At 50.0% G+C, this 24,659-nt stretch overlaps 1 protein-coding gene across 1 annotated transcript in view; it reads left to right on the top strand.

The window, feature by feature from the left end:
• The window catches only part of LOC143973858 (glycine N-methyltransferase-like), a 128,002-nt gene extending 105,537 nt beyond the window's left edge, over window positions 1-22,465 (top strand). The window contains 3 exon segments of the mRNA XM_077474729.1: window positions 11,914-12,056; window positions 12,132-12,250; window positions 22,132-22,465. Coding sequence (XP_077330855.1) covers window positions 11,914-12,056; window positions 12,132-12,250; window positions 22,132-22,303 — 434 coding nt within the window. The 3' untranslated portion in view covers window positions 22,304-22,465.
• The last annotated feature ends 2,194 nt before the right edge of the window (window positions 22,466-24,659 follow it).

The following is a 24,659-nucleotide window of genomic DNA, read 5'->3' as shown; positions in this document are numbered from 1 at the left end:
GTCTTACCTAAGGCTTCATCTCCTATCATATTAGGTCTTCCTTGGTTATGGCTCCATTCTCCACACGTTGACTGGACAGCTGGACAGATCCTGGCTTGGGGTTCCTCCTGTTCCTCTTCCTGCCTACTCAAGGGTACCCCAGAAAAAAACTTCCTGTTGCCACCATCCCAGTATCTTCTGCTCTTCCCGCTGTATATAGCAATTTCTGGGATGTGTCCTGCAATAGTCGGACTGATGTACTCTCTAGATCATGTGGCACTCTGCATGAGGAGCCCACCCATGAACCTGAGCCGATAATTTACTCCAGTTTGCATTACCATTTACCTTTTCCTGTCCCTAATCTCCCTTGGATGCACAGCCAGGCTAACTTGTCTGCAAGTTCCACAGTCGCTATGTCCTGTGATGTGATTGAGATACTATTCAGTAGGCCTCTGCATGAGTTATGCCTGTCCAGCCCATGCCCAGTGAGCTTCCTGCTTTTTCTTATTCAGGACCTTCTGTAACCTGGTCTCACCCTACTACTACTATGTCCATTCAAACCTGTCTAAGAGGCTCAATCCATCCTTTGGATAGACTGCCCCATTCAGAGTTTTCAACCTTTGTTTCAGGACTCTCTGCATTCTGCTTGTGTTTCAGCTATCCAGCTTGACTCCTGTGACACATCACCTTCTAACCAACCTGGTCTCAGGGATCCACTGACCTCTGCCCAGTCATGATCCTGTGCTGGATGTCCAGCTCATCTTTAAGGGTCTGGGGTACCCTGCTCAGACTCCTGATGGTCTTCTCATGCCCTTATTCATTCCTAAGAAGCCTTTAGTCCTCAGTAAGTCCTCTTGTCCTCTCCCTACCTCAGTTCCGGTCTCTGAGGATAACCTAAAGTACGAGGTTAGTCAAGTTCTGGATTCCCGGTGCTGTAGAGGCATTCTTCAGTGCCTCGTACATTGGTACGGGTTTAGTCCTGAGGAGAGGTCTTGGATCACTGCATCTGAGATCTTTGTGCCTCGTCTGTTGAGGTTGTTTCATCTGGAGTTTCCTTTAAGCCTGGGCCCAGGTGGGGGAGGGGGAGGCCGCTTAAGAGGGGGGTACTATCGTGGTTATGCAGTAATCTTTCTCTGTCAGCTTACCTCTCCTCATGTGTTCAGACAAAGAGACCAGCTACTCTCACCTGGCTGTTTTTATAACCTCTCCTCTAAGCATGGCTCCACCCCAGGCCCTATCAGGGAACCCTATATTAACCTTTGCACTTCAAGCCAGCGGTGCTGATCAACCATTGTGTATTCATTGTGTGTTTTGGCTTCCTGTTTCCTGCTTGCCATGTGCTCTTTGTTTGTCTCTGTTACCGACCTTGGCGTGTTCTCGACTATTGCTGTCTGCTCACCTCCTGACCTTTTGGCGTGTCCCCGACTGACTATCCCTGTTTGCCTGTGACCCTGAACCTTTGGCGTGTACTCTGTTGTCCTTGTCTGCTTGTGGCCTTGACCGTGGCTTATTCCCTTACTATACCTACCCTCCTGTTGCCTACTGTGGGCTTGAGTTAGGGGACCCTGGGGGTGGCAACCTGGAGCCAGTTGCAGCTCAGTCCATCCTCACCACTAGAGGCTCTGGTGAACACCTGCTGGCTCTTAGACTCCGCACCTTAGGGAATCTTACGCTGTACCCTGGTGGGATCTGTGTTGGTGTTCCAGCAGCCCTGCCTTCCTTTATCACCCAGACTCCCATCCGCAGAAGTCAGCCGTAGGGTCAACAACCTTGCAGTGCACTCCTGATCCCAACAGTGTGTATCTGTCACCTGGTCTCAGGTGGCCTGACACTGTCTGAGTTCTGGTTCAGTCTGAAATATCGGCCAGGAGTGGGAAACCGAGACGCTGATGCTCTTTCCAAAAGACTTTACGCCATGAATACTGGTCAGAAGAGTTGGGTCCATTTGCCAATGAAGGGAGTACTGGCTGTATGCCATGGAGTAGAACATAGGCATCAAGGGGCAACAGGGACTGAAGCTGTGGGGGTCACTCCTGCTGGAGTGCCAAGACATTACTGTGATTTGACACAAGTGCATAGTAAAGAATAGCCTCAATTAACTAGCGAGGACATGAGGAGGGACCAACGTGAATACTCATTGAGTAGCCTTATAAAAAAATCCTTGTCAGGTTGAGATCCTCAGATGCTGTTAAGTAGTTCCCTTGATGGAGCTAAAGTAGTTCATAAAGAATGGGAATGAATGCGGTTAGAAGACGGTTGTCTACCGAAAAGGCCCATCTGAGGAACCAGAAGGTGTTCGCCAAATGTTCCTTCCTGAGAGACACCGATTAACAGTGTTGACTGCTCTCCAAGATGACCATGGCCACTTAGGTCCAGATAGAAACTTTAAGTTAGAGTCCGAAGAATCGGGGACCAATGGAGCTGGTGTTACTAAAATCAAAAAAGCTGCGCTATACAAAATAAAAATATAAAAATTTAATTAAATTACAAATAGTCCATATATTGTGTCAAACCAATTAAGGCCAGATAACGTGATCACAAATAAATAAAAAATCATAAAGTCTCTGAATTATGAAGACCGCGGTGCACATGCATGAACTCCAAAAGTGTGCCCGATCACCCAGAAGTAGATTGTGCTTACCAAATAGCAAGCATTAAAGGCGATCGGCTAAACCCAGCCTAGAGCCTCTAAGCTTGCAGATGTCCACACCTCGGATAGGAACCACATATAGTTAAAAGCTGCGTCCACCAAACAAGGTCTGTACGCTGTCAAAAATGGCTCTCTGATACCGCCCGTCCTCGCCGAGCTGGTGTGCATTGATTTCTTGTGCTTGGAACCTGGCTTGAGTAGGTGGAGTAATGTCCTGATTGGAACAGATCACTTTTCTCATTATGCTCAGGCTTTCCCCACTAGGGATCAACAAGCCAGTACTGTAGCAAAGACCCTAGTAGAGAGGTTTTTCATTTATTACAGACTGCCTCAGCGTCTACACTCAGGTCAAGGTGGGGATTTTAAGAGCAAGCTAATCCGAAGGTTGTGTGAACTCTTGAGTATCAAAAAATCCAGAACCACTCCTTACCATCCCCAAGGAGACCCACAACCTGAGCATTTCAATCGTACCCTAATGAACATGTTAGGAACCCTTCCTTTGGAGAAGAAACAACATTGGGGAGATCACATTGCTGCAATGGTTCATGCTTACAATAGCACAGCGAATGACTCTACTGGATACTCCCCCTACCGGTTGATGTTCGGCAGGGAAGCTCCTTCGCTAGTGGATTTGGCTTTTGGGACAAAGATCACACAGCCCAGGCCTCTTACTGAGGGTACGTTGATAGACTTCAAAAAATGTAAAGACTGCCTATGAGAAAGCTAGAAAAGCTTCTACCACCAGAGAACAGAGAAACAAGTAAAACTTTGATCTCAGTGTAAAGCCCCATACACACTATCAGATTTTCTGCTGATTTTTGTGTTCAGATTTACCAAAACCATGTAGTGAAGGGCCGGCCTGATTGCATACACATTGAAACTCCTAAGGTTTGACCTCATATTATATGGTTTTGGTAAATCTGAAGACAAAAATCTGCAGAAAATCTGATAGTGTGTATGGGGCTTAAGGGTTCAAGACCTGCAACCTGGAGATCGGGTGTTGTGCAATCTGGGAGGGCCTGGGAAACATAAGCTGGCTGGTCGATGGCACTCCCAGCCCTATATTGTCTGTAAAAGATTACCACCCAGTGTATCAGATCCACCCTGAAGGCTAGACTGGCCCCCTGAAAACTTGGCATTAAAATCGTTTGTGCTTATATCCAAGGCTGTCAGAATGCCTTCATCCCCTTGCACAGAGGCCTATCAGACTCCTACCTTGAGGCCTGGGATTGATCTGGCCATGAACCCATGCCTCCATATAAGGAGAGTGATGAGCAAGAACTAGCCCTTGATTAGCTATGGGTTCCCCCCTCTGAAGACGACCCTACCCCTCGTCAGATTTCAAGGGGAAACCGTGAGGAAGCACATTCTGACCGGAAGGCCCGATTTCTTCTTCCTGAAGTTGGAGCCCCACCCTACAAGAGGAAAGGAGGAACTTAAGATGGAACTTAGTGAGACATCTAATGTACCGCTGACCCCCCAAGGATCTGATGATATTTCATTGGGCCTGTACTCTGCTCTCTTACCCCCAAACAAATTGGCTCAACCCGCTTGACACAGCTGTGTAACAGTGTTAATGTGAAGCTTAACCACTTCAGCCCCGGAAGATTTTACCCCCTTCCTGACCAGAGCACTTTTTGCAATTTTCGTTGCTTTAACTGACAATTGCGCAGGTCGTACAACGTGGTTCCCAAATAAAATTGACGTCCTTTTTTCCCCACAAATAGAGCTTTCTTTTGGTGGTATTTAATCACCTCTGCGGTTTTTATTTTTTGTGCTATAAACAAAAAAAAGCGACAATTTTGAAAAAAAAAAATTTTTTTACATTTTGCTATAATACATATCCCCAAAAATATACATAAAACATTTTTTTCCTCAGTTTAGGCTGATACGTATTCTTCTACATATTTTTGCTGAAAAAAAATCACAATAAGCAATTGATTGGTTTGCACAAAAGTTATAGCGTTTACAAAATAGGGGATAGTTTTATGGCATTTTTATAAAAAAAAAATTCTGAGTTTTTTTTTTATCATGACTGCAACATTATGGCTGACACATCGGGCGTTTTTAGGACCATTGTCATTTATACAGCAATGAGTGCAATACAAATGCACTGATTCCTGTGCAAATGACACTGGCAGTGAAAGGGATAACTACTAGGGTGTAGGGTTTACGTGTGCCCTTGGGAGTGTTTCTAACTGTGGGGGAGCGTGGCTGTGTATGACACGTCACTGATCTCTGCTCTGATCACAGGGAGCAGAGATCAGTGGCACTCTGACTATGCAGAACAGGGAGATGCTTGTTTACATTAGCATCCCCCTGTTCTTCCTTTCTCTGAGGCCATCGCGGGTATCCCCACGGCGACCGAGTCCGCGGGGCCCGCGATCCGACTCATGGAGCTTGCCACTGGCGGTGTGTGCGCGCCCACTAGCCGCCTCTTAAAGGGCCACGTACAAGTACATGATTCTGCCTGTACGAACCCTTCTGCCGATGTATTTCGGTGTGAGGCGGTCGGGAAGTGGTTAACAACCAGGAACAATACCACAATAACAATGTGCATATAGTATATCTTGACTGTTACCGGGGCGTCCTTTGTTCCACCTGTTAGGAGAATAAATAAGCTTCACACCACTACCAATTATGATTAACCAGAATGTAACTTTACTGAGACTGGTTTAAAACAATGGTTACAATAACTATATCAACATCAAAACTTAATGTGATAATGCAATTGGCATTCACAAGTTATTAACACTTAAAGATTCCTTGAATAATCCATGTAAGCACATCTCCAAGTGGGACTAGTGTCCAGAGTGACAATGCCTCGACTCTGGGCACCTTCCCACTTCCAGTATGGCCGCACTGAGCACACTAATGCAAAGTTATCACAGTACAGTCAGTACAATTACTCAAGGGCTTCCCCCTGAGGTATGATGCAGTCCTTTGCTACTGTAAATGAAAGCTAAAGTCTCCCAGTGTAGAGTGTAATCTTTGATCTTCTTTCTTCTGCTAGCTATTATACTGCAGTGTTTGTAATCCAAGGGTTTAACAAATACTGAAGTGGTATACAGTGGAGAGTGGCAACAATTCCTGCTCTGCAACACACTTATAAATGTCTCCGGTGTAGATATCCCTTAACCGCCAGTCACCTATCAGCGAAATATAGGCTTGAGGCCTGATTGAGCCCAGTCTATAGGGATGATACCTCTCCGTGTGGCACTACAGGTCTCAATAACTCTGTAGGATGAGTCTAAATGTGTTAGGTGCATTAAATAACTTCTGGGCATCAGCCCTCTCACCACACCAGGCCTGGAAAGCTGGAAACCTCCGCTCCGGTTCTGTGTCCTGCTGCCAGCCAGCACCATCACGCTGCTCCTCTCTGCAAGATAACCGGGACCCTCGCTTGGCTCCGTAAGATGTTCTGAGTCCTCAGATCTGGTCACACAGCTTCTCCAGCACTCTGTAGTAAGGCACAGTCAATGAGAGCTGTTCCGCTCCACACAGTCTAGAATACTCTTGCAGAGATCCTTGCAGGCAGACCATGCATTCAGAAGAGAAAGAAAATGGCGGGCCTTTTATTACCTACCCAGCATGCAGTTCAGCCACTCAGGCCGCGTACACACGGGCGGACTGTTCGTCCAACTTTGTCCGCTGAACAGTGTTTGGGCGGACAGTCCGCTCGTGTGTGGGCGTTCAGCGGACAGTTTCAGCGGACAGTTTGACGAACAAGGTTTTTCGGAAATTCTGAAAAACTGTCCGCTGAAACTTTGTTTGAGCGAACAGTCCGCTCGTGTGTAGGCTTGTTCGACAAACTAAGTTCCGCGCATGCTCAGAAAGGCTTAACACGCCGAAAGCTATAATGCAGTGTATAGGACGTCGTATTTTTCGTCCCGTCGTACGTGCCGTTCACGTCATCGCGCACGGTTTCAGCAAACTGTTCGTACGTCGTGTGTGGCCATGTCCGTCCATGCTAATTTTGAGCGGACTGTTTGCCGAAACTGTTTGACGGACAAAGTTGGGCGAACAGTCCGCGCGTGTGTACGCGGCCTCAGTGTTCATGGGTAGGTGAGTGGGCATTGTGGGTAGGTGAGTCCTTTCACAAAGTAAATAAGTGAATCACTTCCTGCTTAATTAACAGGTGAAAATGAAACAAGTCATTTTAGATTGAATACACCAGAGGAAGCCAAATACCATTCTAGCATCATTGCCTATTGTACAACATTACATGGCAAAAATACCGGCACTACATATATATATATTGTATCTTCATACTGTTAAACTGTTCTTAAGCTGTCTCTGGGGAATTCTTCTACATAGTCTGGACTGTTATTCAGAACTTGATTGATCCATTGCCCTCCATGTAAATGAATACTACTTTGCTACTCCAGTAAAATCTGAGTTAATATAAACATATTGATCTGTGTGACATGTCATTTAAAGGTGTTGGTGGAAAGATGTCTGAATCCAGAGTATCAGGTGGGTTGGAAGGTTTACAGGGTCATGGTAATGCAGATGAGCAGGTAAATCCAAGCAGTTCTCTCTCAAGGGGGCCGTACACTAGCTAGCACTGTAGGGCTGACACTGGCTCAGCCAGGCCCAAAGCAAAGGCCCTTTACAGGCAGGGACTGCGGACCCCTATGGTGTAGCAAAATATAGAAAGTTGCAGTGCTAGCTGTACCTGTGGCTACTTCTGCCAGTACCACCTCTTTGGGCACTGCTAGCCCTCCTGGCTGCAGCTGCCTCTCTCCACTGCCCGTGCCACCACCATCCTCCAGACTGGCTCTGCACCAATCCCAGACTGCTCTATCTCAGTCCTCTCAGGCATGCCTCCCAGTCCTCCTGATGGTGCGCTCACTCACCAGCCCTCCTGGCTGCCTCTGTGGAACTCCTGGAGACTTACCCAGCAGTGTTCTCCTGCTGTCCTCTCTTGCTCCTCCTGTGCCTTCTGGCCAGACCGCCTCTGTGGGTTGAAAGTGGGCCCTGTCCGCACCCAAGCCCAGGCCCAAGGTCATTCCCCCCCCCTCCCCCGACTAGAGAAATCCCTCCAAGGCACCGACAGCCTAACACTCCATCTCCAACTTCGTCCCAAAAAACTCCTCCCCAGCTGGACTGACCCATTTAGAAGACACAGGTGGACCATGCTGCTTAATAAGGGATACATTTTATTAGAGAAATATATTTAATACAATGGTGTGCGCATGCATGGCTGAAGCGTGATGCAGCTGCTCTTAAACAGACAACGTTGTCTATTTTTATTATGATCTTGGTGTTGGTGCTGGGGACCTGGTCTTGGCCCCTTTTGTATTAAATATATTTTTCTAATAAAATGTATCCCTTATTAAGCAGCATGGTCGGCCTGTGTCTCTTCTCAGTGGGAGTCTCTCTATAGTATTTAGGCACAGAGGCCGCACTTACTACTGGTGAGCCCCTGCACATTTTGGGACATCACACAGGTATATTGAACACTAATAGTGAGTATTGATCTCCAACCAATTTTTCTATATGCCGACCCATTTAGTGCTGATCCATAATTAGGGAGGCCTGCTCCCTGTCCATCCAAGTTGGGGATTGGTCAGGGCTCCTAAGAATACCCCAGGTGGCTCCACATCCCCTCTCCACCTTTCTTTACAGAAAGTACCAGAACATTGTGGAAAGAAGTGAGAGGTATTGGTGATACTGCCTGTGAGTCGCCCAGCTCTACTCTGAGCCACTCCCAACCCAGATCACCAGAACACACCCAGGTCTTTCTGCCAGCCAAGCCTGAAAATGTACCTACTCTCAAAAAGACATTACTCTTCTAGCACACTATGCCAACATTAGTAGCCAATCAGTGGTGGATGGGGTCAGAGGACTGTCAGTGATGGATGGGGTCAGAGGACTGTCAGTGATGGATGGGGTCAGAGGACCGTCAATGGTATATGGGATCAGAGGACCCTCAGTGGTATATGGGATCAGAGGACCCTGAGTGGTAGATGGGGGTGTCAAAGGACTCTCATTGGTGGATGGGGTCAGGGGACCCTCAGTGGTAGATGGGGGGTCAGAGGACCCTCAGTAGTAGATGTGGGCCAGAGAACCCTCAGTAGTAGATGGGGTCAGAGGGCCCTCGGTGGTGGATTGGGGTCAGGGGACCCTCAGTGGTGGATTGGGGTCAGAGGGCCCTCAGTGGTGGATGGGGGTCAGAGGACCCTCAGTGGTGGACTGGGGTCAGAGGACCCTCAGTGGTAGTTGGGAGTCAGAGGACCCTCAGTGGTATATGGGGTCATAGTACGCTCAGTTGTAGATAGTTGTGTCAGAGGACTCTCATTGGTGGATGTGGTCAGGGGACCCTCAGTGGTAGATTGGGGTCAGAGGACCCTCAGTGGTATATGGGGTCAGAGGACACTCAGTGGTAGTTGGGGGTCAGAGGACCCTCAGTAGTAGATGGGGATCAGAGGACCCCCAGTAGTAGATGGGGCAGAAGACCCTCAGTAGTAGATTGGGTCAGAGTGCCCTCAGTAGTAGATGGGGTCAGAGTGCACTCAGTAGTAGATGGGGTCAGAGGACCCTCAGTAGTAGATGGGGGTCAGGGGACCCTCAGTGGTAGATGGGGAGTCAGAGGACCCTCAGTGGTAGATGGGGGGTCAGAGGACACTCAGTGGTAGATGAGGTGTCAGAGGACCCTCAGTGGTAGATGAGGGGTCAGTGGACCCTCAGTGGAAGATGGAGTCAGAGGACCCTCGGTGGTAGATGGGGAGTCAGAGGACCCTCGGTGGTAGATGGGGAGTCAGAGGACCCTCAGTGGTAGATGGGGAGTCAGAGGACCCTCAGTGGTAGATGGGTTCAGAGGACCCTCAGTGGTAGATGGGATCAGAGGACCCTCAGTGGTAGATGGGGTCAGAGGACCCTCAGTGGTAGATGGGGTCAGAGGACCCTCAGTGGTAGATGGGGTCAGAGGACCCTCAGTGGTAGATGGGGTCAGAGGACCCTCAGTGGTAGATGGGGAGTCAGAGGACCCTCAGTGGTAGATGGGGAGTCAGAGGACCCTCAGTGGTAGATGGGGTCAGAGGACCCTCAGTGGTAGATGGTGTCAGAGGACCCTCAGTGGTAGATGGGGTCAGAGGACCCTCAGTGGTAGATGGGGTCAGAGGACCCTCAGTGGTAGATGGGGAGTCAGAGGACCCTCAGTGGTAGATGGGGTCAAAGGACCCTCAGTGGTAGATGGGGAGTCAGAGGACCCTCAGTGGTAGATGGAGTCAGAGGACCCTCAGTGGTAGATGGGTTCAGAGGACCCTCAGTGGTAGATGGGGTCAGAGGACCCTCAGTGGTAGATGGGGAGTCAGAGGACCCTCAGTGGTAGATGGGTTCAGAGGACCCTCAGTGGTAGATGGGGTCAGAGGACCCTCAGTGGTAGATGGGGTCAGAGGACCCTCAGTGGTAGATGGGGTCAGAGGACCCTCAGTAGTAGATGGGGATCAGAGGACCCCCAGTAGTAGATGGGGCAGAAGACCCTCAGTAGTAGATTGGGTCAGAGTGCCCTCAGTAGTAGATGGGGTCAGAGTGCACTCAGTAGTAGATGGGGTCAGAGGACCCTCAGTAGTAGATGGGGGTCAGGGGACCCTCAGTGGTAGATGGGGAGTCAGAGGACCCTCAGTGGTAGATGGGGAGTCAGAGGACCCTCAGTGGTAGATGGGGAGTCAGAGGACCCTCAGTGGTAAATGGAGTCAGAGGACCCTCAGTGGTAGATGGGTTCAGAGGACCCTCAGTGGTAGATGGGGTCAGAGGACCCTCAGTGGTAGATGGGGAGTCAGAGGACCCTCAGTGGTAGATGGGTTCAGAGGACCCTCAGTGGTAGATGGGGTCAGAGGACCCTCAGTGGTAGATGGGGTCAGAGGACCCTCAGTGGTAGATGGGGTCAGAGGACCCTCAGTGGTAGATGGGGAGTCAGAGGACCCTCAGTGGTAGATGGGGAGTCAGAGGACCCTCAGTGGTAGATGGGTTCAGAGGACCCTCAGTGGTAGATGGGGTCAGAGGACCCTCAGTGGTAGATGGGTTCAGAGGACCCTTAGTGGTAGATGGGGTCAGAGGACCCTCAGTGGTAGATGGGGAGTCAGAGGACCCTCAGTGGTAGATGGGTTCAGAGGACCCTCAGTGGTAGATGGGGAGTCAGAGGACCCTCAGTGGTAGATGGGTTCAGAGGACCCTCAGTGGTAGATGGGGTCAGAGGACCCTCAGTGGTAGATGGGGTCAGAGGACCCTCAGTGGTAGATGGGGTCAGAGGACCCTCAGTGGTAGATGGGTTCAGAGGACCCTCAGTGGTAGATGGGGAGTCAGAGGACCCTCAGTGGTAGATGGGGCAGAAGACCCTCAGTAGTAGATTGGGTCAGAGTGCCCTCAGTAGTAGATGGGGTCAGAGTGCACTCAGTAGTAGATGGGGTCAGAGGACCCTCAGTAGTAGATGGGGGTCAGGGGACCCTCAGTGGTAGATGGGGAGTCAGAGGACCCTCAGTGGTAGATGGGGAGTCAGAGGACCCTCAGTGGTAGATGGGGAGTCAGAGGACCCTCAGTGGTAAATGGAGTCAGAGGACCCTCAGTGGTAGATGGGTTCAGAGGACCCTCAGTGGTAGATGGGGTCAGAGGACCCTCAGTGGTAGATGGGGTCAGAGGACCCTCAGTGGTAGATGGGGTCAGAGGACCCTCAGTGGTAGATGGGGAGTCAGAGGACCCTCAGTGGTAGATGGGGAGTCAGAGGACCCTCAGTGGTAGATGGGTTCAGAGGACCCTCAGTGGTAGATGGGGTCAGAGGACCCTCAGTGGTAGATGGGTTCAGAGGACCCTTAGTGGTAGATGGGGTCAGAGGACCCTCAGTGGTAGATGGGGAGTCAGAGGACCCTCAGTGGTAGATGGGTTCAGAGGACCCTCAGTGGTAGATGGGGAGTCAGAGGACCCTCAGTGGTAGATGGGGAGTCAGAGGACCCTCAGTGGTAGATGGGTTCAGAGGACCCTCAGTGGTAGATGGGGTCAGAGGACCCTCAGTGGTAGATGGGTTCAGAGGACCCTTAGTGGTAGATGGGGTCAGAGGACCCTCAGTGGTAGATGGGGAGTCAGAGGACCCTCAGTGGTAGATGGGTTCAGAGGACCCTCAGTGGTAGATGGGGTCAGAGGACCCTCAGTGGTAGATGGGGTCAGAGGACCCTCAGTGGTAGATGGGGTCAGAGGACCCTCAGTGGTAGATGGGTTCAGAGGACCCTCAGTATGACAGGTTTGTGGAGTTATTTATACTCACCATTCGCTTTATTTCATATTAGGAGATCAGAGTGACCAGCGTCTGGCTCTTCGCAACATTGCAAGCATGGTCCGACCGGGAGGAATATTTATTATTGATCATAGAAATTATGACTACATCCTGAACACTGGCTGTGCTCCTCAGGGGAAGAACATTTACTACAAGGTGAGGGGCGCCTCCACAGGACTCTTCTGGTATTACACTTCCTGCTGACAGATATGTGGTTTCATGTCTCCACAGAGTGACTTGACCCAGGACATCTCTACCTCCGTCTTGTTGGTGAATAACAAAGCACACATGGTGACGCTGGATTACACAGTCCACATTCCGGCCACGGAGGAGTCCCAGGCTGACGTCAGGTATTGATTCCCAATATTACTTCCATTGCAATGTGCTGACCCTGACCACTATTCCACACAATGGATTTCCTATGAACCTTCTGCAAGATAGGAGTAGAGCTGCTCTTCAACTTCTACTGGACCTATTGTAAAAGTCTTTGAGTTGGTGTCAGAGTTGTATAGTATAAGAGTTGGTGTTTAGGTTTATGCTCATTTTTGAGTTAGGCCAATTGTAGATATACTGTAAGTGTCAGAAGGTCCAACCATGGCATGGATGGTGATGCCTTAACCGGTTCCCGACCAGCGCACGACGATGTACGTCGACAGAATGGCACGGGCAGGCATATTGGCGTAATGCCGCCCTGCCCCCGTGAGTCCGGTCGCGGGACCCACGGACTCGATCGCCGCGGGCATCCCCGCGATCGTCTCACGGAGCGGCCGAATGGAGGAAATGCCGAGTAAACAGCTTTTCTCCATTCTGCCTAGCAACTAGTGACACTGATCTCTGCTCCATGTGATTGGAGCAGAGATCAGTGTTCACTAAATGAAAGCCCAACCCCCCCACAGTTAGTAACACACCCCTAGGAACACTTAACCCCTACACTGCCACCCACTGGTTAACCCCTTCACTGCCAGTGTCATTTACACAGGAATCACTGCATTTATATAGCAGTGATTACTGTATAAATGACAATGGTCCCAAAAATGTGTCAAAAATGTCCGATGTGTCCCCCACAATGTCGCAGTCACAATAAAAATCGCTGATCGCCGCCATTACTAGTAAAAAAAATAATAATAAAAAATTATTAATAAAAATGCTATAAAACTATCCCCTATTTTGTAAACGCTATAACTTTTGCGCAAACCAATCAATAATCGCTTATTGCAAATTTTTTTTACCAAAAATATGTAGAAGAATACGTATCGGCCTAAACTGAGGGAAAAAAAAGTTTTTTTATATATTTTTGGGGGATATTTATTATAACAAATAGTAAAAAATAATGCATTTTTTTCAAAATTGTCGCTCTATTTTTGTTTATAGTGCAAAAAATAAAACCGCAGGGGTGATCAAATACCACCAAAAGAAAGCTCTATTTGTGGGGAAAAAAGGACGCCAATTTTGTTTGGGAGCCACGTCGCACGACCGCGCAATTGTCAGTTAAAGCGACGCAGTGCCGAATCGCAAAAAGTGGTCTGGTCTTTGACCAGCAAAATGGTCCGGGCTGCAAGTGGATAAACATGCACTTGTGTATTGGCCAAATGCCTGTCCATATGCAATGAGACACCCTCTGGTGTCAGAGAATGCAACAATAACTCCCATCATTGGTGTCAGAGCTTCAATAATAACTCCCATCATTGGTGTCAGTGGATGAAATAGTTGTTCCCAGCACTAGTGTCAGACACCATACTAATAGCCCCCACATTTGTGCTGAGGTAAAGTGTTATTTAAACCTTCCATCCCCCACTGGTGGTTCGTGGCAGTGTTTCTATAACCCCCATCCCCCCTTGGTGGTAAGTGGCAGTGAAGTTTACTGAGGGTCCCTCTAACCTTACGTTGGATGCACACCAATGGCCCTTTATAAGGGAGAAGATCCAGTTCTGGAATAGAGTACGGGGGAGGGTGCCACCACTATTAGAGTTTTCTAGAGACTACGCTGTGCAGTCACATGTTACCCTGAGACATTGCTACGAGGAATGCATGTCTGTGCATGTGACGGACCCCCGTACTCAAGATGTCCGCCGTAATTGCTTCCTCTGTACAACACAATCCAAGACCCTTTAGCCCACCCAGTCACCAGACAACACCAGTCTTGGAGTGGCAAACAACAAACTGATTTATTATCACACATGGACACAACAGATAAAATAACTCAGAGACTCTTTCCCCCACCCTTGGAAAACAGGGCGGGGTAAACTGTCCAATGACAATAGACACATAGGTCAGGTGTGTTCATCTTCTCATCAGTAAACTGTCTTATCAGCATGGGGGGCTACTGGAGGAATCCCCCCTTCCCTCCATAGAGATAAACATCTCAAAATATCTAAGGCAGACAGACACAATAGAACATTGGAATACAGCCACACCCCAAACGATCACAGCAAAGAGTCCACATCAAAATGAGACAATATACATGTATACAAGATTGAGTCTGATTATTACAGATCAGATTGGATTTCTCATTCACCTCGCAAAGAGTATTGTTCCTTTAAAATCCAGGGCCCATAATCAAAACGCAAGAGGCCAGCATTCAATCCTCTCCAAAAGCCTCTGTCCGGCTAGGTTTGTCACATTTCTCCCCTTGTAGAAGGAGACTAACGCAGGAGGAGACCTGGCCCTTCTCCCTGGAGTCCTTTCAGCTGCCGGAGAGAAGGCAGGGTGACTGGGCTCACTCCATCAAGCTGTTGGGGATCTGGGCCGACTGCCCAGCATCCCTGAGTAGTGATGAGCCGAACACCCCATTCCCCCCCCCCCCCGTTCGGTTCACAGCAGAACATGCGAACGGGCAAAAAATCTGTTCGAACACCATTAAAGTCAATGGGACACGAACATGAATAATCAAAAGTGCTAATTTTAAAGGCTTATATGCATGGTATTGTCATAAAAAGTGTTTGGGGACCCGAGTCCTGTCCCAGGAGAGTGTTTGGGGACCCGAGTCCTGTCCCAGGAGAGTGTTTGTGGACCTGGGTCCTGCCCCAGGGGAGTGTTTGGGGACCCGGGTCCTGCCCCAGGAGAGTGTTTGGGGACCTGGGTCCTGCCCCAGGGGAGTGTGTGGGGACCCGAGTCCTGTCCCAGGAGAGTGTTTGGGGACCCGAGTCCTGCCCCAGGGGAGTGTTTGGGGACCCGGGTCCTGCCCCAGGGGAGTGTTTGGGGACCCGAGTCCTGCCCCAGGGGAGTGTTTGGGGACCCGGGTCCTGCCCCAGGGGAGTGTTTGGGGACCCGGGTCCTGCCCCAGGGGTCATGTATCAATGCAAAAAAAAGTTTTTAAAAACGGCAGTTTTTTCGGGAGCAGTGATTTTAAAAATGCTTAAAGTGAAACAATAAAAGTGAAATATTCCTTTAAATTTTGTACCTGGGGGGTGTCTATAGAATGCCTGTAAAGGGGCGCATGTTTCCTGTGCTTAGAACAGTCTCAGAGCAAAATTAAAATTTTAAAGGAATAAAACTAATTTAAAACTACTCGCAGCTATAATGAATTGTCGGTCGGCAATACACATAAAAGTTCATTGACAAAAACAGCATGGGGATTTCCCCACAGGGGAACCCCGAACCAAAATTTAAAAAAAAAAATGCGTGGGGGTCCCCCTAAATTCCACACCAGGCCCTTCAAGTCTGGTATGGATTTTAAGGGGAATCCCACACCAATTTTTCTTTTTTTAAATGGTGTGGGGTCCCCCCAAAAATCCATACCAGACCCTTTATCCGAGCACGCAACCTGGCAGGCCGCAAGAAAAGAGAGGGGGACGAGAGAGCGCCCCCCCCCTCCTGAACTGTACCAGGCCACATACCCTCAACATTGGGAGGGTGCTTTCAAGGTGCTCCTCAAAGCACCTTGTCCCATGTTGATGGGGAGAAGGGCCTCATCCCCGCAAACCCTTGCCTGGTGGTTGTGGGGGTCTGCGGGTGGGGGGCTTATCGGAATCTGGAAGCCCCTTTTAACAAGGGGACCCCCAGATCCCAGCTTCCCCCTGTGTGAATTGGTAATGGGGTACAAATACCCCTACCATTTCACAAAAAAAGTGACAAATTAAACAATACAGTTTTTGACTCTTCTTTGCTCTTCTTTTTTCATCTTCTTTCTTCTGGTCTTCCTTCAGTGTTCTTCTTCTCCATCTCCATCAACATGGGGACAAGGTGCTTTGGGGGGACTGCTACGTCAAAGCACCCTCCCAATGTTGAGGGCATGTGGCCTGGTACGGTTCAGGAGGGGGGGCGCTCTCTCATCCCCCCTCTTTTCCTGCGGCCTGCCAGGTTGCGTGCTCGGATAAAGGGTCTGGTGTGGATTTTTGGGGGGATTCCACACCATTTTTTTCTTACATTTTGTTGCGGGGCTCCCCTGTGGGGGGGATCCCATGCTGTTTTTATCAATGAACTTTTACGTGTATTGCAGACCGACAATTCATTGTAGCCGAGTAGTTTTAAATTACTTTTTTTTTCCTTTAGAAATTTAATTTTGCTGTCAGACTGTTCTAAACACGGGAAAACATGCGCCCCTTTACAGGCATACTATAGACACCCCCCAGGTATGAAATTTAAAGGAATATTACACTTTTGTATTTTTTTACTTTAAGCATTATTAAAATCACTGCTCCTGAAAAAAACAGCTGCTTTTAAAACTTATTTTTGCATTGATACATGTCCCCTGGGGCAGTCCCATCCACTTTCACAGGAACTTCCTCTTATGTTAGGTGAAGGCAGAGGCCAGCAGTACTCTGCCCGGTTGCCAGCCCTTCTACTGGGTTGTTGTGCGTGGAGACCGCAGTCCCATCCAACGATATCAGCTCAAGCTGCAGTTGTGTGTAGGGGCCAGTACCATTCAGCTGAGGGCCCCACATCATCCACTCTGGCTAACTGTTGGGGAGTGACCGTCATCTTCTCACCATGGGCCCCTAGAACTACTGCAGGTGTGGGGCAGAGGTCTTGTACCCTCTGTCCAGTGGCCAGCACTTCAGCTGGAGGAGTCTCTTGTAACTCCACAGTTGCGGGTGCTGGGCAGAGGTTGGTAGCACTGACCTGTTGCCAGAACTTCTGCTGAGGACTTCACATCCTCCGCTCTGGTTAATCGCTGTGGCAGGAGGCTGGCTTCCTCCACTCCCAAATGGTGTAACTGCCATTGGGGAGGTGAGCCGGCTGCTTCCTTTTCCATTCCCTTATCTGACTGCTGGGATGACATTTCTCTATCACTGTCTTCCAGGTGCACAGATCTTTGCTGGGGAGGAAAGTCCACTTCTTCCACCCTGGCCAACTGTTGGGGAGGGACGACGAACACCTCCTCTCCCTTCCCCCCCCCGTATCCTGATCTGCTGCTGGGAAGTGACCACCACCTTCTCACCCTGAACCTCCGGAACTGCCACAGACATGGGGCAGAGGCCTTGGACCCTCTGTCCCACAGATACTGCTGTTGGTGCTGGGCAGAGCACAGTGAAGTTTGGCCCTAATACCAGCTCTTCTGCTGGGGGCTCACCAGGTTGTTCTTCCTCAGCAGAAAAGTCTATCAAATCCCCTGTCTCTGAAACTTGGAGCTGAGGATAGAGTTTCACCATCTCCTGTTCGTGGAACCCAGAAGATGCCATCGGTGCTGGGCAGAGCTTAGCAGAGCTCTGCCCTGTTGTCAGCACTTCAGCTTTGGGGATGGAAATCTCCAGATTTTCCACTGCCGATTCTCTGGCATGCTGCTGGACAGGCACATTCCTCCATCCAACCTCGTCTTGTGCTGAAACAGGATCATCAAGGTCAGTCAGCACTTGCTGCATCCGCCATAAGACCTCCGCATCCGTAGCTGCATTGGTAGGTTGCAAAGCACTCTATTACTCTGCCCTCACTTCATCCAGGATTTCAGAGCTGTCAGCTGGTATTTCCTGATAGTCCCAGGCAAAGGGAGACCAGCCCCGGCACTGAGCACAGTCTAGCAGCCATCTGTAGGTGATCTCCAACTCCCATTCCTGAACGGCCAGAAACTCCAAGTCTTCCAGTGCCCAGGGAACTTCTGAGACATTCAGTCTTTGCTCTCTGTGTTCCATTATTTCCTCCAAACGCCACTCCGGATCACTCCCAAAGTCGGGTTTTCTGGACAGCCTCCAGTACAACAATCCCAGGCTATCATAGTCAAAGCCTTCCGTGGGGCTGTCATCCACTGTCCACGGGCACACTTGGGCTACATACCACCGGAGGGCTCTGTAGCTCTCGTCCAACCACATTTCTGCCGGGATCAGCCTGCTTAACTCAGCTGTCCACTTCTGGTTTGGTTGTTCCCCCAATAACAGCATTCGTACTTTATACTGCGACCAGTACCTCACATGGATGGAAGGGAGACTTTTTACCTGGTGGTGCTGCTTGAGAGCTAGAGCTTCCTTCCAGAGTTGTAGGCGGACAGAATGATACCATCCCAGCAGGACCTGCTCTGGTACTGCTCCTCTGTGCTGTATCTGCATCTCTCGCAACCTCCTTTTGGAATTCCTCTTCCATGACGACGTATCTGTACCTCTCCTCTCCTGCTATGTGGACCTTGGATCCAGGTGATGGTTTGGATGTGTTTACAGCAAGGAAGCACAATCCCACCGCTGCCAGCCAATGTGATGGACCCCCTTATTCAAGATGTCCGCTGTAAATGCTTCCTCTGTCTGGCACCACACAATCCAAGACCCTTTAGCCTACATAGTCACCAGACAACATCAGTTTTGGAGTGGCAAACAACAAACTGATTTATTATCACACACGGAAAAAACAGATAAAATAACTCAGAGAGTCTTCCCCCACTCTTGGAACACAGGGCGGGGTAAACTGTCCAATGACAATAGACACACAGGTCAGGTGTGTTCATCAGTAAACAGTCTTATCAGCAGGGGGGGCTGCTGGAGGAATCCCCCCCCCCCCTCCATAGAGATAAACATCCCATAATATTTGAGGCAGACACAATAGAACATTGGAATACAGCAACACCCCAAACGATCACAGCAAAGAGTTCACAACAAAATGAGACCATATACAATATATACATATATACAAGATTGAGTCAGATTAGTACAGATCAGACTGCATTTCTCATTCACCTTGCAAAGAGTATTGTTCCCTTAAAATCCAGGGCCCTTAATCAGAGGCCAGCATTCAATCCTCTCCAAAAGCCTCTGTCCCGGCTAGGTCTGTCAGTGCAGCTTTCATATTTCTGTACAGCTTTCATGTGTCTATCAGCTTTCATATTTCTGTGCAGATTTCATTATTCTGCTGTGCATGCATGATCTTTGCTATCCTGACCATTATGTATTATTGATTTACACCTGTTTAGCAAGCTGAAAATTACAATTACCTCTTGTGCGATCGATCGGCTGATTATCTGTTCTCCCAAAATTGCATTCATACTGTCCTAAAATGTAGCTTTCCATCTTTAATTCAGTCGATTAGTATGATATCTTTTGGCGGTTCTGGGTTAATTGCTAAAGATGGTGGCTGTCCCATCCCCCAATCCCAGCAATAGGGTTAGAGTGACCACCAGGGTCCCAAAATAAGTTTTCACATTTTTATTGCACCTCCAGATATAGTGCTTCAATTTATAGACAGTCAACTATTCAGATATGTTTAGCCTGTTCTGGCTTTATTTGATGAATGAGATATTCAGCCAGAGCTCCAGAACAAATATCAGCCATCCAAACAGCAGACACAAAAACGGATCCCCCATTCACTCTACGCCCCCCTCCCCCTGTTCACTCTGTGCCCCCCGTTCACTCTGTGCCCCCCTCCCCCTGTTCACCCTGTGCCCCCCGTTCACTCTGTGCCCCCCTCCCCCTGTTCACTCTGTGCCCCCCGTTCACTCTGTGCCCCCCTCCCCCTGTTCACCCTGTGCCCCCCTCCCCCTGTTCACTCTGTGCCCCCCTCCCCCTGATCACTCTGTGCCCCCCCTCCCCCTGTTCACTCTGTGCCCCCCTCCCCCTGTTCACTCTGTGCCCCCCTCCCCCTGTTCACCCTGTGCCCCCCCTCCCCCTGTTCACTCTGTGCCCCCTCCCCCTGTTCACTCTGCGCCCCCTCCCCCTGTTCACTCTGTGCCCCCCTCCCCCTGTTCACTCTGTGCCCCCCTCCCCCTGTTCACCCTGTGCCCCCCCTCCCCCTGTTCACTCTGTGCCCCCCTCCCCCTGTTCACTCTGTGCCCCCCTCCCCCTGATCACTCTGTGCCCCCCCTCCCCCTGTTCACTCTGTGCCCCCCTCCCCCTGTTCACTCTGTGCCCCCCTCCCCCTGTTCACCCTGTGCCCCCCCTCCCCCTGTTCACTCTGTGCCCCCCTCCCCCTGTTCACTCTGCGCCCCCTCCCCCTGTTCACTCTGTGCCCCCCTCCCCCTGTTCACTCTGTGCCCCCCTCCCCCTGTTCACCCTGTGCCCCCCCTCCCCCTGTTCACTCTGTGCCCCCCTCCCCCTGTTCACTCTGCGCCCCCTGTTCACTCTGTGCCCCCCTCCCCCTGTTCACTCTGTGCCCCCCCCCGTTCACTCTGTGCCCCCCTCCCCCCGTTCACTCTGTGCCCCCCTCCCCCTGATCACTCTGTGCCCCCCCTCCCCCTGTTCACTCTGTGCCCCCCTCCCCCTGTTCACTCTGTGCCCCCCTCCCCCTGTTCACTCTGCGCCCCCTGTTCACTCTGTGCCCCCCTCCCCCTGTTCACTCTGTGCCCCCCCCCGTTCACTCTGTGCCCCCCTCCCCCCGTTCACTCTGTGCCCCCCTCCCCCTGATCACTCTGTGCCCCCCCTCCCCCTGTTCACTCTGTGCCCCCCTCCCCCTGTTCACTCTGTGCCCCCCTCCCCCTGTTCACCCTGTGCCCCCCCTCCCCCTGTTCACTCTGTGCCCCCTCCCCCTTTTCACTCTGCGCCCCCTGTTCACTCTGTGCCCCCCTCCCCCTGATCACTCTGTGCCCCCCTCCCCCTGTTCACTCTGTGCCCCCCTCCCCCTGTTCACTCTGTGCCCCCCTCCCCCTGTTCACCCTGTGCCCCCCCTCCCCCTGTTCACTCTGTGCCCCCCTCCCCCTGTTCACTCTGCGCCCCCTGTTCACTCTGTGCTCCCCCTCCCCCTGTTTACTCTGTGCTCCCCCTCCCCCTGTTCACTCTGTGCCCCCCCTCCCCCTGTTCACTCTGTGCCCCCTCCCCCTGTTCACTCTGTGCCCCCCTCCCCCTGTTCACTCTGTGCCCCCCCTCCCCCTGTTCACTCTGTGCCCCCTCCCCCTGTTCACCCTGTGCCCCCCCTCCCCCTGTTCACTCTGTGCCCCCCTCCCCCTGTTCACCCTGTGCCCCCCCTCCCCCTGTTCACTCTGTGCCCCCCTCCCCCTGTTCACTCTGTGCCCCCCTCCCCCTGTTCACTCTGTGCCCCCCCTCCCCCTGTTCACTCTGTGCCCCCCTCCCCCTGTTCACTCTGTGCCCCCCTCCCCCTGTTCACTCTGTGCCCCCCCTCCCCCTGTTCACTCTGTGCCCCCCTCCCCCTGTTCACTCTGTGCCCCCCCTCCCCCTGTTCACTCTGTGCCCCCCCTCCCCCTGTTCACTCTGTGCCCCCCTCCCCCTGTTCACTCTGTGCCCCCCCTCCCCCTGTTCACTCTGTGCCCCCCCTCCCCCTGTTCACTCTGTGCCCCCCTCCCCCTGTTCACTCTGTGCCCCCCTGTTCAGCCTAGTTGAAGCTTTTTGTTCATTTATTGAAATGAAGAAGATGGACACTCACCGCCATGTTTCTTCCTTCCTGGATGTCCTGAGCACACAGCCGGCTCAGCAGCCAGGACTGTGGTAGCTCCTGGGAGTGGCAGCACAGGCAATGAAAGGGGTGATGGGCAGAGGAGGTCAGGTTGTCTGACGCCAGTCCTTTCTTCTGACATCGATACCCAGCAACAGAAGTGACAAACAGGCACAGGGGAAGGCAGAAGGGGGGTCACAGCTGGAAATACCATTAGTGTTTTTTTGGGTACAGTTTGGGAATTGACAGGAATGACATGGAGGTCCCCGAGGGGGGAACCATTGACACAGAGAGACAAACATGACATTGGCAGGAACGAGAGGTACATTTTCAGCTAAAAATTACAGCCATTCCCCCTTGGTGGTGCCACATACCCACGGTCCCTGGAGGAGTCTCCTGTGCCACCATCATTACTATTTCATGGATATTTTCTAGATCATGCACCTTTGATGAGTCCAAGATTAGTCAGTGTTGTCACCTTTTGTTTCCACAGCAAATTCCGCTTGTCTTATTACCCTCACCGCCTGGAATCCTTTACTGGCCTTCTACATGAGGCATTTGGGGGTCAGTGTGAGCACATGGTGTATGGAGACTTCCTGCCCTTCACCCCAGGACAAGAGACCGACCCATGTTACTTCATCCATGTGACAAAGAGGATGGCGTGAGGTCACCAGCACATTGATGTCTTCTGACCATTCGGATTAAAAACATGAAATCAGCTTTAAGCCCTTCAACTTCGAAGGGTCTCCCTTTCAATAATGAAATGTATGAGGTTCAAGTGATATCCTACTGCAAAGAGCTAATTAAATTGTCTTCTATATTGTTTACATTGTTGTCTTTTTTTTTTTTTTTTTTTTTTAAAGCCCATGGCGTGCAAACACACCCAAAAAACTTCCACCCGGTGCATAAAAAAAAGTGCACACACATAAAGAGTGAACACTAAAAAGTGCAGACGGGTGCCTGATGTCCTCCAAAAGAAGGACCATACCCTGATCCCCCGGGGCATTAGGCTCCAGACAGGGACTGAGATACCAGACTCAACAGTGGTCTTCCAGCCGAAACCAGAAGACCTCCTTTCCCCGGGAGGACTGCCGAAACAGAACCTCCTAGATACTTGGTACTATGGGGGCTTCCCCGAAGGTAGGCCCCCCCAATGGAGGTTGGACCAAGCCAGAAGGCCTATGTCCGCCCTCCCAACATTGTTGTCTTGTCATGTATGAAGGTCACATCTATAATATTATCGGGTGTTCCAATGAAGAAAAAAGACAATCAAGACGTACTGGGACTTCACACAAAGTAGTGAGAGGCAAAACCATTTGGGGGTTCCCTGACTCGAATCAGACTGGTCACAGACAGACACAAGTGAAAAAATATAGGAAATACCATAAGCTGTGCACTCTGAACCCATTAAAGTAAATAAATTAAACCTCTAAGCCCTTGTACACACGGGTCGGACATTCTGACAACCAAATCTGTCAGATTTTGTCCGACGGATTTTGTCCAAAACTGTTGCATACACACGGTCGGACAAAGTTGTCGGAAAATCCGATCGTTCAGAACGTGATGGCGTTATTTAGTTCCGACGGGACTACGTTCAGGCTGGTAGCCAATAGCTTTGGTGTAGGAATTTGATCTGAGCATGCGTGGCACTTTGTCCGATCGGAATTCTCTACACACGATCGGAAAACGTCCGATCGGACCATGTTGTCGGAAAATTTTATAGCCAAGCTGGAAAACTTTGTTGGTCAGATATTCCGACGGAAACAGTCTGATGGAGCCCACACACGGTCGGATTATCCGACAACATGGTCCCATCAGACATTTTCTGTCGGAATGTCCGACCGTGTGTACAAGGGCTAAGGAGCAGCTTGTAGTGAAACCAAAGGTCTAATACTGTGTGTTGAAGAAAATCAAATAAATGTCATACCGTGCTCTAAATAACCATATTTGCATAAATAAACAATAATAGTGCTAAAAATTATAAGTAAATTCATAAACGTGTGCTGAAGCAATAATACTAAATGTCCAATATAAATGATTTCCAAAGAAAATTTAATTAAAATTAAATATCCGTGAACCACCAACAAAATCTTCTATTGTCAGGGAAATTTTAAGCTTCTCCCTATAAGCATATCATTTCTTTGCGCTTAAAAGCACAAAAACAGCTCTCTATATAATGCCGTGAAAGCGCGATTTGTATATCTCAGAGTAACACAGACACAGACGCTAGTATTACCTTGAGCTTAGCAGAATCCTCCAGAGAATAGAATCCTTTTATTTATACTAAAAACATGCATAACAAAATAAGGTGGTGGCTTCAGAATCAGTCAATCAGACACTTGTATTCTTTCAAAAGAACCAATCACACACATGTGTATATATTCAAATAGAAATACAGTAGAGACCTGTGCAGACTCTTGTGTTCAGGGTCATGCTGCAAGCATCCTGTGAGACACGAAGGACTCACAATTTGAACACTAACTACATGACCCCAAACACGATCGTGCGCACATTCCCACTGCTACCAATGATGGGAGCCATACTCTGTCATGGCTCAGTGGGCCATAATTTTGTATGGTTACTTAGGAGTTTAAATGCGGTCGCCATGGAGTGGCCAGTCCCTTGGTGAGGCATAAACAAACATCCTTAAAAGAGCAAACAGATCCGCTGTGTCCACGGGAAGGTTTCCGCAGCCAATGGTCTTCCACCAATGTCTATATGTGTGAATACCCTCACATGAGTGTATTAAAGCAAAAATTTCCACAACAGCTCCTTCTTTTTGTCATATACTCCCATGTGTCCCTTGATGAATCTTGATCTTCTTCTTACACCTGGAAATTAGTCCTTACAGTCCATACGAGTTCATAACAAGGCTTGATTTATAGACTCTGTTCTTCAGGAGGGATGACTTATAGGGAGGACACGACATGGTGAGCTGTAGTAATCGCCGGTTGGTCTGGGATCCTCTGTGTCTGGTACGTGGGAGTCTCATCTTGGTGAGGAAGATGTGGTCATCCGCTC

Source organism: Lithobates pipiens, unplaced genomic scaffold, assembly GCF_037356315.1.
Source record: "Lithobates pipiens isolate NorthernLeopardFrog02 unplaced genomic scaffold, aLitPip1_a1.2 Scaffold_124, whole genome shotgun sequence".
NCBI lineage: Eukaryota > Metazoa > Chordata > Amphibia > Anura > Ranidae > Lithobates > Lithobates pipiens.
The sequence above is the reverse complement of the archived record's forward strand: the minus strand, read 5'-3'. Positions and strand labels throughout refer to the sequence as shown.